At 33.0% G+C, this 17,236-nt stretch overlaps 1 protein-coding gene across 5 annotated transcripts in view; it reads right to left on the bottom strand.

Moving 5' to 3' along the window:
* The window catches only part of MIPOL1 (mirror-image polydactyly 1), a 360,714-nt gene that overhangs the window by 232,886 nt on the left and 110,592 nt on the right, over positions 1-17,236 (bottom strand). For all 5 annotated transcript variants that reach the window (XM_070358754.1, XM_070358755.1, XM_070358757.1 and 2 more), the window contains one exon: positions 3,613-3,742. In XM_070358754.1, the coding sequence (XP_070214855.1) occupies positions 3,613-3,742 (130 nt within the window). The remainder of the gene's footprint in view (positions 1-3,612; positions 3,743-17,236) is intronic.

Genomic DNA, 17,236 nt, shown 5'->3' with positions numbered 1-17,236 from the left:
AAATTGATAACTAATACCAGACAGCAAAAATTAAAAATCTAGAGTAGAGTTTGGAATTTCAAAAATACGATGTTAAAGAAAAGAAGAAGGAAAAGAAAGAGAGAAAAAAAACAACAAACAAAAACAAACAAGGTCAAAAAATTATAAAGAAAGTACAGGTACAAAATTGATAACTAATACCAGAAAGCAAAAATTAAAAATCTAGAGTAGAGTTTGGAATTTCAAAAATACAATGTTAAAAAAAAAAAAAAAAAAGAAGAAGAAGAAAAAAAAAAAGAGAGAAAAAAAAAACAAATACGAACAATGTCACAAAATTATAAAGAAAATACAGGTACAAAATTGATATCAAATACCAAAAAGCATAAATTAAAATCTAGAGTAAAGTTTGGAATTTCAGATATACAATGTTATATAAAAGAAGAAGAGAAAGAAACAGAGAAGGAAAAAAAAAAAAGTCAGAAATTATATAAAAAAACTATAGGTACAAAATTGATAACATATACCAAAAAGCAAAAATTAAAAATCTAGAGTAGAGTTTGGAATTTCAAAAATACAATGTTAAAGAAAAAAGAAAAAAAAAACAAAAAAAAACAAAAAAAACAAGGTCAAAAAATTATAAAATATATATATATGAAGTTTGCTGAAGAAGAAAAAAAATAGGGTTTTTTTTTTTTTTTTTCAAAGTAATAGGTTATAAAAGTGAAATTTAAAGGAACAATAGAGGACTTAAAAAAATTTTTTTTTTTTTAAAAAAAAAAAAAGGAAAAAGAATGATCGTAAAAATAATAAAAATATATCTAGGAATTTTTTGTGTTTTTTTGTGGGTGTTGTGGGTTCAGTTCATTTTTGGCTAGTTCCTTGGTCAGATTTATATTTCTCAAGATCTATAGGCCCTTCCTATGTAGTCCGTAGTAACCACAGGGTTTTGATCTATTGCCTGTAGCTTCCAAGGCGTTTCCCTCTGTTATATCTTCTTCTGTTTGCTAGTCTCTTCAGTATCTGGTTTCCGCCCTGACACAAAGGGCACGGTGGAGGACACTTTTTTCTTTTTTTTTTTTTTTTTTTAGGCTTACTTGTTCAGTCGCTGTGGGGGGGGGAGGGAGGGAGGGATGCTGCAAACAAATAACACTGGCGTGGGTTCGCAGTGCCTCAGCCACACTGGGTCTGCCCCGCTCACGGCGCCGTAGCCTCCCTGTCCACACTGCTCGGACTCTAGGTTGTTCCGCTGGGAACAATCCGAGGCTGGCCCTGGGCTGCATGCACCTCCCAGGTCCAAGCCGCCAGGTTCAGGCACTGGGTAGTCCTCAGAGGCGCAGACTCAGTTGGGCCTGCGTTTTGTGCTCTTCCCAGGTCCGAGCAGCTCAGGTGATGAGGTGTTTGGCGAGCGCCAATGCTGCGACTTATCGCCTCCCCGCCACTCGGTTATCTGGGTGTTAAAACCGGCGCACCTTCTCAGGCAGATGTTGACCGTCCAGACCCCCAAGAAGTTTTAGTTAGCAAAGAAGCCTGCTTACAGTTTTATAGATAATGTCTCTCTGGGGCTGCGATTGCCCCCTTCCGACTCTGGCTGCCTGTCACCGGAGGGGGAAGATCTGCAGCCGGCTATCTCTGTTCAGTCCTTTGTTCCGTGCGCGGGCCTGGCGGTCTTAGGTTAGGCTGGCTTTTCGCGTGGTAGATATCCCACAGTCTGGTTTGCTAGCCCAAATTATTTCGCTCAGATAGCGCTCAGGGTATTCAGGCCAGATTCTTACTCTCAGTGATGCAGCCCACGCCGCGCCTCCCCCTGCCCAGCCCGGCTTGCTAATGGCGGATGCAGGCGCCTGCGCTGCTTCTCCGCTGGGGAGTTACCGTAGGGCCTCGCAATCTCTGAGTTTTAATTGCTTATTTATTTTTTTTTCTCCCTGTTATGTTGCCCTCTGTGCTTCCAAAGCTCGGCACAGATTCGCAGTGAGAAGGTTTCCTGGTGTTTGGAAACTTCTCTTTTTAAGATTCCTTCCCGGACGGAACTCCGTCCCTCCCTCTTTGTCTCTTTTTTTTTTTTTTAATATTTTTTCCTACCTCCTTTCGAAGAGTTGGGTTGCTTTTCTGGGTGCCTGGTGTCCTCTGCCGGCATTCAGAAGTTGTTTTGTGGAATTTACTCGACGTTTAAATGCTCTTTTGATGAATTTGTGGGGGAGAAAGTGTTCTCCCCGTCCTACTCCTCCGCCATCTTGGCTCCTCCCCAGACAGTAGTTTATATAAGCAAAGAAAAATGTTTGGAATAATGTTTCCCTATTGATAAAGATAGTTTTTTGGGAGTAGGCAGTGTAGAATTTACCTAATATTTTTTCCTTTATTTGACAGTGAATTTAATGTTTATAACGAGTCTATCTACTTTTTGAATGAGCCTTCAAAAAACATAAACAAAAAATAATATAAACAAAAACCAAATCATGCTATCTAGTCACAACCTGAGCACTGCAATATTAATTATTTAATGCTTGCTGTCAAATAAACCACCACTTTTTTTGTACCTTTTTGGCTTTTTCGTCCACACCATGTGGCTTGTGGGATCTTAGATCACCAACCAGGGATCAAACATGTGCCTCCTGCAGTGGAAGCATAGAGTCCTATCCACCACACTGCTAAGGAACTTCCCCATGTTTTAATTAGTATTTGACTGTGATCCCTCAGAGAGTCTAGAACAACGCTGGGCAAAAGAAACATTCAATAAATATACGGAGGGATCAACATAAAATACTAGATTATTATAGTCTATAGATGCTCTAGGGCCTTTCTACCCAAAGTGGACTTCTTAGATTAGCATCATTTGCATGATCTGGGAGCTTGGCAAAGTTGCAGAATCTCAGGCCCTGCTCCAGACCTATCTATCAAGAATCTGCATTTTAACAATATTTCCCCATGATTGTAGTGCACATTAAAATTGAAGTACTTCTTTCCAGTGCACTGTTTCTCTAAAAAAGTGAAAGTTAGTTGCTAGGTCGTGTCTGACTCTTTGTGACCCTATGGACTATGGCCTGACAGGCTCCTCTGTCCATATGATTCTCCAGGCAAGAATACTGGAGTGGGTAGCCATTCCCTTCTCCAGGGGATCTTCCTGACCCAAGTTTCTCTAAGTGTGGTCCAGTATTTATCTATATCAGAATCACCTGGATTGCCTGCTAAAAATGTAGATTCTCAGGCTCTACCCTATTTCAGGTGTTATTAAGTTTAAGACTCACAACTAAAAGAAGTAAAAAGTACTGGAGACTATAAATGAGCACAATAAGCAGAAAGCAGTAAAAAAAAACCCAGAGAGCTGAAATAAATTAAGAAGGAGATAATAAGAAGGAGAGGAAGAAAAGAGGAGTCACAAAAGAAAGCAGAGTAAGGGCATCAACAACAGCACTGTGAAGAAATACAGTCACTTTACTGAATGTTTCCCTTTCTTCATCCCTCTCTGCTTTTCGTTTAGTGACTGAAAGCTACTAGCATGACAAAAGTCCTAGAGAAAGACCGGGGATATGGAATTTACCACTGTAATTATAACATTTTTGAACATGTAACCATCACATAATTCATGCACTTTATAAATGCTCCTGATGTCATATGTGGTTTTACAAGCATACGTACAATTTTAGAGACATTTCCATATGCTTGGCTCGTGCAATGGCTTCATCCCTCTCCTCGTTGGCTAACTGCAGTCGAGACATAATAGCTTCATCACGTTCTTTCTGTGCAAGATACACCTCTTCAACCAGAGCTACCAAAATACATAATTCAAAATTAGAGAATACAGAAGAAAAAGCATACTTTTAGCAAAAATAAAAACAATTCTTTTATTCAACTGAATTAGCGTCAATTAACCACTTGAGAAAACATTCTTTTAAAGCTACTGCAAAAGTGAGATACCATTTCATATGCATAAAATAAAAAATTAAAACATTAAATAATAAAAAATATTGAGTTTGTGAAATAACGGAAACACTCAACTATATTGCAGATAGGCGTATATATTTCTATAACCATCTGAAAAGCAATTTGGCAATGCTGAAGCTGTGCCTCGTTTATAACCTGGCTAATCTCCTCTTTGGTATGAAGCACATGAAAAATTCTTGCACATGAACACAAGGAAAGAAGTATAAAAATGTTTAGGAAGCATGTATAAAAATGTTTATCTCAACATTATATAATAACAAAAACTTACAAATAACCTAATGTAGAATAATTGGAGCAGGAATAAATTTCTATGCATTAAAAGTGGAATACAATGCAGCATTTAAAATGAATGGGTTTAAAATGAGGGTTGCCATTTCCTTCTCCATACAATGAATTAACTATAGACAAATGGACAAATCTCAAAAATGAAAATCTGAAAAATACAAGAAGTTGCAAAATAAAGCAAATCTAACTATTGTGGATAGACACAATTAGTAAAAATATTCAAACGAACATGAAAATGATAAACACCAAGTTCAGGACAGTAGTTACCTCAGTAAGATGATAAAAGAAGAGGAAAGAGGTGAGGACATGGGTGTACACTAGTTTAGCACGGCACATCTCCAGAGGCACCATTTATATTGATTACGATACAAATGACTTCATTTAAATTTCTGCAGCACTATCGAAGGAGCTCATATGTTATCTGAAATTGTCATTTCTCAAGCTGAATTTCTACTTGAAATCTTACATAACTTAAAATATCACTGCAATTTTAGAAAGGGGCTCAAATACTTATATCACTGAAGCACATTTATTTATACTGTCAAACCACAAAATAAACTTAGGAAAGACATTTGAAACATTCCTTTAGGTCACAGAATATTGAGTTTTGTACCAAGATTTGTCATAGATTAATATACTTTTAACCAAGATAGTTACTTTTATATTACTTAAAATATAAGGGGTAAAAAAGAAACCCTGAGAAAAAAATCAACTATATCTTTTCCATAATAGAGTGTAAAATGGAACATGCAATGGTAAAACAAAAGGCACAACCATTTCTAAGAAGCTGAGCCTGAGGCAAGATAAATATTCAATAAATTAATTAATTCATCAAATATTTATATAGTTCCTGTGGCAGTCATCAATCCAGTTTTAAGGAATATGAATATGGTGGTCCTAGAAGTCCTTATCACCCTGCAGTATACATTCCATTACAGGAAAACAGACAATAGTGAGAAAAACAGACCAAAAATTAGATAGGTAGGTATGGAGACATATTGCTTTAGAGGAAAATATATAGAAAAGAGAGTGATGTGGTACATGTGGATTAGAGCAGACTATTTTAGAAAGAGTGGTCAGAAAAGATCTTTTTAAATAAGTGACATTTCAGTACATTCAAATACAGGAAGAAAGCCATATTTATATTTGAAAGTAGATGAAGTTGAAGAAAAACTGCAACTAAGGCCCTAGAATATTGGTGAAACAACATCAATATGACTGGAGCACAGTGAGAGAGGGTGAGAGTTCTTGGGGATCACACTGTAAGTCATAGCAGGGAATTCAGATCTGTTACAAAGCATTGGACATGACTTAGAGACTAAACAACAAAATATGACGGTAGCAATGGAGGTTTACGAGCAAGGAAATGACAGACTCACATATATGTTTAAAAAGGAATTCTGGCTTCTGGGTGAGAAATTGTTCATAGGTGGGGCAACATGGAAGCAGATTCCAGTAAAGAGACATAGGAGTGATCTATGAAAGAATTCACATCAATAACCCACAAGAATAACCCTTTCCCTGAAACTTAAAGCTCAGTTCAGTTCAGTTCAGTCACTCAGTCATGTCCGACTCTTTGTGACCCCATGAATCGCAGCACGCCAGGCCTCCCTGTCCATCACCAACTCCCGGAACTTAAAGCTACCCAGAAGTAAATATGCCACCCTAGAGAAATGACTTCTAGAAAAATAGGCACAAATTGATCAGATCTGTGTTTTAGAGGGAAAACCCAGAGATTAGCATTCAGAGTATCTGAAACAGCAATCAGAGAAAAGCTGTTGGATTGTACATGCCCCTTAATCCAACATTAGATTTTATGAGTCCAGGTGAGAAATAATGAAATCCCGAATTAAGGCAAGGGCAACAGAAAAGAGAAAGAAAACTGATTCAATTCATAACAAAAACTTAAGCACGTATCAAATTTTCAAGGAGAGAAAAATAGGACAGGTGACTTCACTAAGGTACCCCTCCATCTATCAAAAGATAATCTTCATAAAACTCTGAGGAAAACTGGTTACTCTTCTTCCTGCTGCCACATCGATTCCAAGGGGGACGGGGAGTCTTAGTCCAACATTTAAGGAAAACTGGAGTCTAGTTCTAGCCTACCTTCCTGCATCCTCTACCATTATATTTCTTCTAGGTCAGTAGTTCACAAAATATAGGATGTGAAATACATTTTTAATAGCTATATGTCATTTTAATGTATGTTATAAAAATATAACTAGCACATTAAACCTATACCTTATCCTTTATATGTGAAATCTAAAAAAGAATGCAATTTAATTCAATTAAGAATTTCCAATCTTCAAAGATGCTGATAAGGAAAAAAAAAGAGAGAAGCCACAGACTGGAAGAAAATAACTGCAAAGTATGTATATGATAAAAGACTTGCATCTAGAATGTAATTTTAAAAACTGTCAAAGTTCAATAACAAGGAAAAGAAACAAAATTGGGAAAAAAAACTTGAAGACTTTTTATCAGATATACTGATGGTAATAAGCACAAGAAAAGGTGTTCAACATGTTCAGTCATTAGAGAAAATTCAGCTACTCCATTCAAAAGTATTTACCCCCCAAAAAATTAAAGATTATGTCCATGCAAAGACTTAAACACAAATATTCACGGCATCTTTATTTATAATAGTAAAAACTCAGAAACACCTCAGACTTCTAGTAACAGATGAATGGATAAGCAAACTACATAACAAATTGTGCTAGAACAACTGGATATCCACATGCATAAAATTAAATGCTTTTAAACAACAGTTTAGATAAAGTTAAGAAATTCTTGCTATAAACATAGCTTTTGGAAGATCTACTACTTTTGAGTATAATTTTCATATAGTTTTTAAGTCTATATCATTCCTGTTAACTGCTTGTTTGTGGCCATACTATTCTGCTTGTATGCATCAATTCATCACGCTATTTTGAAAAAAACTTTTGCCTATAATATAGTACACAATAGTGAATTTTATTTCCCCCTGTTAGTTGTACATAATTTCTGGTTAGCTGTATACAATCTCCAGTTAGTTGTATACAATCCTAGAAAGGGATTAGAGAAAACAATATGAGATATTATGAAGAATATGGGCTTTGATTCAGATCCAAGGTGTTACCACTATAAAGTTAGGCAACGTGGCTTTTTTTGTATTTCTTAAATTATTTTAGTCACAGTTCAGATGTATAAAATGAATAGAATACCATCATTTTATGGTTATTAGGGAAAATGAAATGAGATGATATATAAAAGCTCTTGGTCATATAAAATGGATTCTCAACAAACATTATATCCATACCACCACTACCATCATCACCTTCAACCCACAGTCTCACAATTTAGCTTCATTTCTAGACACATTAAAAATGCAATTTTGATTAATTTGGATCATTGCTATCTATAATCATTTCAAAATTTCTTACTTTTTTGGCTTTTTCATTGATATAGAAGAAGTACAAATGGGAATTGAGTAAGATTTTATTCAGAACACATTCTATATTATACAATATACTATAAAATCACATTTGTACAAAATATGATACTCTATTTTTTAATTTTTACATTATAAAATACTTCTAATTTGTGGGTCAGATAAGATGAATAAAATGATGCTAAACAGTGACCTAGGTACCGATTAACATGTATGTTTTATTGCCCTGTAATATTCTGGCATATCAAAAGGTCAAAATACAATTTGTGTGCGTGTGAAGTCATTTCAGTCGTCTCCAACTCTTTGCCACCCTGTGGACTGTAGCCCGTCAGGCTCCTCAGTCCCTGGGATTCTCCAGCCAAGAATACTGAAGCAGGCTGCCATGCCCTCCCCTCCAGGAGATCTTCCTGATGCAAGGACTGAACCTCTTTTGTCTCCTGCAGTGGCAGGTGGGTTCTTTACTACTTAGCTCCACCTGGAAAGTCCTAAAGCACTATTTACTAAATTTTTAATGCAACAGGCTTCTATCACTTCTGTATAATGTGATGAGATCTTTATAAAGTGACATTTAATGTAAGCTGTGTCCTACTTTATATACAATAACACTTGATTGAAAAGGTAAGGCTGTGACTATTAAGGGCTTTTAATGTCTAGTTTGGAGAAGGAAATGGCAACCCACTCCAGTAGGCTTGCCTGGGAAATCCCATGGACAGAGGAGCCTGACGGACTACAGTCCAAGGGGTCACAAGAGTCAGACATGACTTAGTGACTAAATGACAACATGAAAACCCCAGAGTTCCAAAATATTAACTCTTATATTCAGCATCTGCATAGACTTACTTAACATACTTGGTTGCCTTATGACCATCAGAGTTCTTTCATGCCCACCTGTCTTTAGTTTGCTTCCTGATATTTGTGGCTTGCCTCAGCAATTCCCAACTTACTGTGACATTAGAACATTATTTCAGTGGCTTAATTCTACTTTATTAAAATTTAATGGGGTAAATAGCACACTTAATACATTATTGGGCTTTCCTTGTGGCTCAGCTGGTAGAGAATCTGCCTGCAATGCAGGAGACCTGGGTTCGATCCCTGGGTTGGGAAGATCCCCTGGAGAAGAGAAAGGCTACCCACTCCAATATTCTGGCCTGGAGAATTCCATGGACTCTATAGTCCATGAGGTCGCAAAGAGTTGGACACAACTGAGTGACTTTCACTATCTCTATGCTTAAGGATAAATGCTTTACATCAAGAGTTTATTTGGTCCTATGTGATAAAGAGAAACCGTTTTTTTCCCTCTATAATGCTGTATCAATTCTAAATATATGAATAATGTGTGCATTTAAAGGAATATTCTAAGGTTAAAATTTAAAATACCATAAAACACACACGCACACAAAATCTGATTATGCATTTTATAAATGTTATAAAAAGTTTCCCAAAAGTATTACAAAATAATAATTTCAACAACTATACTAGGTTATATGTGAAATTTGTTGATTATGAAAAACCTGGCTCTTTTTCTAGAATTCAGTACTTTTAAAGAATCAATATGCAACTCTCAAACATTTTTAGTAAAGAAAACTTAATTGTAAACACAGAGCTTTTCCAAGGTAGATGACTATTACAAAGTTCACTAGAAAATCAATATAGCATTTTAGTTGGAATTTGCTCATTAAACACCCACAGCTCTAATGCAAATTATGATGGAATGAATAAAGCAAATACGTATGCTTCTTTCTTTTTATTAAATGTAAAATCTACTGTTAATTGCATCTCGTATGTCATACAAACTTTTCTCCTTAACTATTAAATAGAAGCTTTAACAAAAGTCATTAGAGATTCTCTTTCTTTGACTTGAATAAATTTCAATATTTGTTCAGTAAAGGTTCACAGCAGTTAAATTACATTAACAAATATTATTAGCTACTATGTAAGCCAACCAAGTAAAATACTTGTATTGTAGGTAAAACAAATCATTGGGTGTTTACAATAATATTTGGATATCTCCATTTTTAAACATGGTTATCAAATATCCTATAATTCTTAGTCAAATGAGAAAGATTCAGAGAGGATCACCCCAGTCCCCACCCCTAAATACTCAAATTTGTTTAGTAAGCTAATTGTTTTCTAATATGGGCAAAAGTAAATATGAAGAAGCTGAACCAAACTAAGTATGAGTTTATTGAGTCAAGACAGAGTACATATTTTCTTAGTAGAACCCAAGTCTATTGACAAACCCATATTCTACACTTCTCAAACTACTTTTAAAATATACTAGAAGACGGTTTATTGGAAAACATTCTAGTTTAAACATCAAATCATAATTTTCTAAATAACATAATTTGGAAGACAGACATTTCCCAAGAAAAAGAATCCATTTAACATCCTCAAGGTAGTTATTTAAATAGAAAAGGCTGAACTGCAGAGAGGGAAGAAGAAATCATTAGGATTTGAATTTGAAACATATGAAATAATCACTGATTATAATTCAAATTCCAAAATTCTAAGCAATAAATATAGGTAATAGTTTGGTTAAAGATTACCAAATTTCATATGGTATGAATATTTTTTATTATTGCTTTACATGAGGTTACATGAATTCCTTGCAAATAATATTTAATGTTTTATGAAATCACAATATGTATACATTCCAGAACCACAAATATTACACTATATCTTAATTTCCTTAAAATTTATAATTTCTCTTTCTTGGCATGAGTTGTTTATTGTAAATTAAACACAGGTGGTAAATATCACACACCACTAGGGAACTAACCAACATACTTCAAGTAGTTTGATGGTTCTGTTCTTGGCATTACCTTGCTGAATTCAACTTATTTCTTCAGAATTTCTTTAATAAACCAGAATATTATTTTTCTAAAACTGGGATAAATGTTCAACATTTTACACGATTATTCTGTAAATAACCTTTTTTGATTGAAAAATAATACACTCACTGTAAAAATGTGGAGACGGAAATATTTTGCATAGTTTTGTAATTTTCTGTGTATATTTAAGATAAATAGAACATGTTTTCATATTCTTTAGTATTCATCAAAGGTATAAAATAGAATAGACTTTTATCATAAGGACATGACATATTTGACTGAACCAGGATGCTCCTAAAATAAGATTTTACACCATTTCCAATTATTCACTATATGAACCACACTGTAATGACCATCTTTCTACACAAATCTTTATGTATGTACATAGACAGTGACTTAGGAAAATTCCTACAAGTATGATTACTACATTAAAAATCAGCTTTTTAAGCTTTTTACTATGTTTTAAAATTTTCCTCTGTAAACTTGCTATAAATTTATACTTCCCAAGAGTATAGAAACTGCCAAAGATTAATTAGAAAATTATACAAAATACTAAGTTTAAGGAGCAAAACTATTAAAACAGCAACTTTCTGGCAAAACCTGCCATCATTACATACACGTATTTAGTACAAATAATGCCAAGACTATATAAAACACTTTCTAAAAATGTGATCTTTACATTCAAACCTTCAATATATCTGATATTAGCTACAATTTTTAATGTGAAAGAGATAAGCTTATCTCTGAAGTATTAAAATCACTTATTTTATGCACTTTTGAGATATAATTTTAAGGGGTATTTAACCTATTTTCTGCACAGAATATACACTTTAAATTTTAATAGATACCAATGGGAAAATTCTGTGAAATATAATTGTTACCTAAACATTTTCCTCTTTAGAATTAATTAAACATATGCAAAAAGTCAGGAATCATTTTTTGAGAAGTCTTTTGTTATTTTTGTTTTAAATACCCAAATTGCATGATAAGCTCTCAAATGCTTGATATCATGCTAAAGTCCATAGCATGCCATACCTAGTAAAATATTTCCAATTGTTGGTCATTGTTATGTACAATGGTTTTTGTTTTTTCATGTTCATTTTGTTGTTTCCAGAAAAATACAAACTTTTCTAGGGAGGGAGGTTATAAAATTGGCCGTACTCTACCTGTAAGCATTATTTGACCTACCTCTCATTACAATTTTAATACTCAAAGGATTCTACAGCCAAAGATAGTAATATAATTTGCATTCTATCAATATTTCTACTTGCTGCATTTCACAGATATGGACCTTTTTGTTTTAATCTGAAATAACTAGCCATATTCTTGAAATCCTTTTTTCTTCCAAATTAATAAATATGCAACAGAGATATATGTGGTGTTCGGTTCAGTTCAGTTAAGTTCAGTCATTCAGTCGTGTCCTACTCTTTGAGACCCCATGAATCGCAGCAGCCAGGCCTCCCTGTCCATCACCATCTCCCGGAGTTCACTCAGACTCATGTCCATTGAGTCAGTGATGTCATCCAGCCATCTCATCCTCTGTATCATTATATTAATACTGTTACAGCATTTAGGTTTTAGATTAAAGGCTAGCATATTTTATTAATGCCCTATGCACACGCGCATGCTAAGTCGCTTTTGTCGTATCCAACTCTTTGTGAACCTATGGCGTGGAGACTGCCAGGCTCCTCTGTTCATGAGATTCTCCACGCAAAAATACTGCAGTGGGTTGTCATGCCTTCCTCCAGGGATCTTCCTGACCCAGGGACTGAACCTGCACCTCTTTCGTCTCCTGCATTGGCAGGTGGGTTCTTTACCTCTAGTGCCACCTGGGAAGTCCAATGCCCATTATATACACAGAGAAATGGAATTCCAATGTGTATTATTTCTTAAAAGTAATAGTATGTTATTTTCTGTTCTTCTGATATACCAAACTAAATGACTCTTGTTCTTCTTAATCATTATATGATCAGCATCATCAGAGATACGGTATATAGTAACAAATAATTTTTTTACAAGAAAACAATGTACATATTTTCTTACAACAATTTTTATTTTTATGTGTTAATTAGTTGGGTATCTTAATATATTTGCTACAACAGTAGATGATATATCTACACTTTTAACATTTACATATTAGTCTGAATAGAAAAACATAAGTTACATATTTCAGGGATTCTATGTTCTGATGCTTTGGACAATAAACTTATTTTGTCTCTACCAAAAATAAATGAGAATTCTCTGTAATAAGAAAGACTTAATTGTTTTTACTAGCAGTCTAAATTTGGACGCACAGAAAAGAATTTGTTTACCAAGAAAAGGTGGATTAAATGCTTGCAGAATCAGTATGGTATGCTAACTAATAAGCAAACTACATAACCACCGAATTATATGTAAAATGTAACTAAGAAACAGATAGATTTATATAAGGAACTAAGGAGTTCTTTTGGCTAAAACCCAATATTGGCCTTATTTCAGTTTAATTGGAAGAGGATCTCAAATTCATCTTCTCCATGAGATATCAGGAACCTGGATTTCTCTTTGTACCAAAGGTTAATAAGAAATGTGTCTGCAAAAGTCAAACAGCATTAAATACCAAAAACTGATTATTATTCTACAGCAGTTGTTCTGTCATTCATAATCTCTCCATGTTCCAACCTTCCACAGCTAATCTTTAATGGATGACATGCAAGAAAGAAAAATAACATATAGAGGAAAGATTCTAAAGATAGGGTTTAAGAAATAGAAAAATAAGGCTTTTAAAGAAATATAAATATTCTAAATGTCACAAAAATAACTTAAAAAACTAAATAAATATTCTTTGTGCAAAAATTCACACATCATCTGTATACTATAAATGCAATAGGTTAATAAAAATTAAGATATTAAACACTAAAAAATGTCCACTGAGATTGTTTCAGAAAAATGAAAGGTTTATTAACAAATTATTTTTAAAAGTAATAACATCACTCACCTAAGAGAAATTAAATTAAGTGGATGCAAATAAGGTAATACAATACTATCTCTTCAAAATCAATTTAAATAAATGAAATTTTGAAGTGTTTGTGATTTAATCACTTTTATTTAGATGAGAAAAGATACTTACTTAAAGGACAATGTTTTAGTTGTGCTTCTCTGAAATATCTCCTAGTATCTGAAGGTCATACACGCCAATAATTTACATCATATTATCCACATGTATAATTTAATGAATTAAAACACAGTAAGACCTATGTAGCATATATTTTCCTTTATTTTCTTCTTGGTAGAGATTTTAAAAATTTTCATATTTTCAAACTTTCCAAACAAATTTAATTCTGAAAAGTCAGGGAAAACTAAAATCTATGTGGATAAAATGAAGTAAGTAAAATATATATTTTTAACATGGAATATAAAAAACAAAACTATATATAAGTAACTATGAAATAGTTATTTATATTAGCTACACTTGATATGCCCCCTATTAGATCAAGAAGTCTTAAGGAAACAAGATGCTAATATCATCTCCTTATCATCATAATTACCACTTATTGAGTGCTTTCTAATGGGTTAACTACTTCATAAACATTATTTCACTTAAATGTCACAGCAACCTATTAAGTAGGTTTTAACCAAATCTTAGAGAGGCTGTCACTTACACATGATAAGTAGTAAAAAGATTAGAACAAAGGTCTGAATCCAAAGTCTAAGTAAGCATTTACCACCATCTACTACAATGACGTATTATGAATAAGAAGTGACTGCAAACAAAAAGACATGTCTGAAATACCAAATCTGTCTTATTTGCTGATGCATATTTAGTGCCTAGCACAGAGTCTAGTACATACAAACCCTTCAATAAATATTCCTTGTTTAACTTTTAAAGAAGTTAGCATAGTTCCAATTAAATGCCTACTAAAAGTATCAATGGCAGTGATGCTGCTGCTGCTGCTGCTGTCAAAAAAGAAGGGGAAGGTAAAAAGTCAACCATTTGAGATTTTATCGATACAGGATACAACTGCACTTCAAACTCATGACATCACTTTACAATGATAGTACATTATTCACATTAAAAACTAACAGAGAAGCAAAGGAAACAGTAACAGTCTACATGAAGGTTTACCATAAGTATATATCAGATTAAAACCCAAACCTTGTGCATCCTATTTCATTTCAGATCCATATTTAAGTAAAATGTATTAGTGATAATACATTTTTCAGTAATTTTTCTCATCATCCAATCCTGGTTTCCAAATCTTCTTCTTTCACTTTTCTCTTTATTTCCCTCTTAAAATCTATTAATAGTAAACTATAAATTCTAACTGAAATCTAAACAGAATAAAAATATTATCATGACTTCTGACATTATCAAAGGTTTAAGAATTTCATAAAGATAAAAGTAACCAAATATTAATATTAGCTACAATTTACTGAGTACCAGTTATACTCTAGGTGCTTCTATACATTATCTCTAATCCTTAAAATAATCTGGTAAATTAGTTAATATTTACATCTGACATGGGAGAAAGTAAACCAGGAGAGGCTAATAAGTAACTTGCCCAAAGGCACATGGTTGGTATTAAGGGTCAAAGCTGTGATTTGAACCTTAGTCCATCTGATTTGAAAGCTTATAGTCTTCCCGTTGCTTCAGTCTGTCTCACAGAGTACTGGGAACGTTTTGCTTTTATATGGTTTTGACTATACAAGATTCTTATTCTTATGAATTATACTATCAACTGGGGGGGAGATAAGATGAACTAAAAAAATACATATATGTTACATAATAGAGACATAAAAATAAATATGGGGAAAATCAGAAAGACAAGAAAAACAGCACAGGTAAAATGGCAAGATTTGATCAAAGCCATTACATGGATTTCACAGAATTTTGGTTTATATAATCTTTATGTGTCAAACCTATCACAGGAATGATTTTAAGATTAGAGAGCAAGTAACAAAAAAAAAAAAAAAAAATCACATCTTTTAAAAGCAACATTTACTTTTTCTAATAGTAAATCTAATCCACGCTCAATGCAAAAAACCTGAAAAGGCAGAAAACTGGTAACTGAAGCATTTACACATCCATTCACAAAACCAAAATTTGACTCTAATTTTATATTACATATATGTATAGTTTTTTAACAAAAATTATATCAAGAATACAGCTTACCCCTAATTTTCACTTAACTTTGAGTCATAAAGTTTTTCTCATATCATTAAATATTCTTCATAAATGGTTTTAAATTATTGCATGATGTCTCATACCATAAATGTACCTAAATTTATTGCTATCATAACTGATACTGATACAAATATTCTTATTTATATAAATATTTACAAATCATATACTTAAAGAAAATGGCTATTTCCTTAGAATATCACATATTTTAATTATCATTTTATTTGAAAAAACTATAGATGTACATTTTTGTATCCTATTTGCAATTTTCAATGTCCAGATGTTTTAGCATGTATTTCTTTTAATATGGAATATTTTGATTTAAAACAGTATTACTTAGCTCCAGAGAAACTATATAGCACTTTCATTTTCATCAACTTAGGACGTTATAGAAATATACTAAACATCTTTCAAACATTCAACATTAAAGTATTTTGTCATTAATGAGAAAATTTGATTAACAAGAATCATAAAGCAATCAAATTCTTTCCATCTTATGCAGGCATGACTCATACTGTTTAGTCATAGGGAATCCTTAAATATATACCAATAAATAAATATTTAAAGTATACGATTAGCTATACTATACAAAAGTTTAAAGAATAAATATGCTTAATCAGTTTTCCCCTCTAAGAGATAAATGAGCTATGTAGACATATTAATTCATGATTTTCAATAAATCACAATGGCTTAAACCTTAATAAATTATATCTGAAAGACATATACAAAGTTAAATTATAACGCAAACACTAAAAACAGATGTATTTCTTATAATACCATTCTAGCAATTAGTACACATATTTGATTATAAAAAGCCAAGAAACTTAAGTGTTCTAAATTTATATTTGAACTATCCATTTTAACATACTGTTAATTTTCCTTAAAATACATTACTTTCATATTTTCCCACTAAAAAAGAAACAAAAAATTCACAGTAGTTTAACATTAATCGAAAAACAAATATCTGGTATTTGGCTGGAATATTTATTTCTCATCATCTTTGTTATATTTTCTTAGTGATGTTCTACTTTGCACAGTAATGTTTTGAAGACATATTATACCTGTTAATTGTATCTCTGACCTAAAATACCAGAATTATTTCATATAAGGCAACCAGGGTAAGTGATTCATAAAGTGATTTAGGGAAGGAGAGAAAGCAAGAGAAAGAGTACATCAGAGATAATTGACCATATCTGTAACACATCACAGATACATTTAAAAAATTTTCTCCTCACAAAGACTCATGAATGAACATAGACTCCAAAACATATTTTAGGCAGTCATTTATAATCTTCAACTCAGGCAATCTTTTACTTTAATCTTTTCAGAGAATACATTATCTTCATCATCATCCATGTCATCAGATGAAAATTAACTTCACAAAACAGATTTTTGAATCAAATGTAGGTTTCCACTGGCAATGAATATATGACTATCTTCATACAAAGAAGTATTTCCTCTCAACAAGCTAAAACAATAAGTGGTATCTGAACCGCTGGGATGAAAGGTAGAGGCACTGGTAATCATTATTCCCCCTTGTTTGTTCAGGCCCTTCCAACAAAACAAACAACCTTTTTGTGATTGGATTGACATGGTGTTAACAATGCATTTAATGCC

This window comes from Bos mutus, chromosome 21 (genome assembly GCF_027580195.1).
Source record: "Bos mutus isolate GX-2022 chromosome 21, NWIPB_WYAK_1.1, whole genome shotgun sequence".
Classification (NCBI taxonomy): domain Eukaryota; kingdom Metazoa; phylum Chordata; class Mammalia; order Artiodactyla; family Bovidae; genus Bos; species Bos mutus.
The sequence above is the reverse complement of the archived record's forward strand: the minus strand, read 5'-3'. Positions and strand labels throughout refer to the sequence as shown.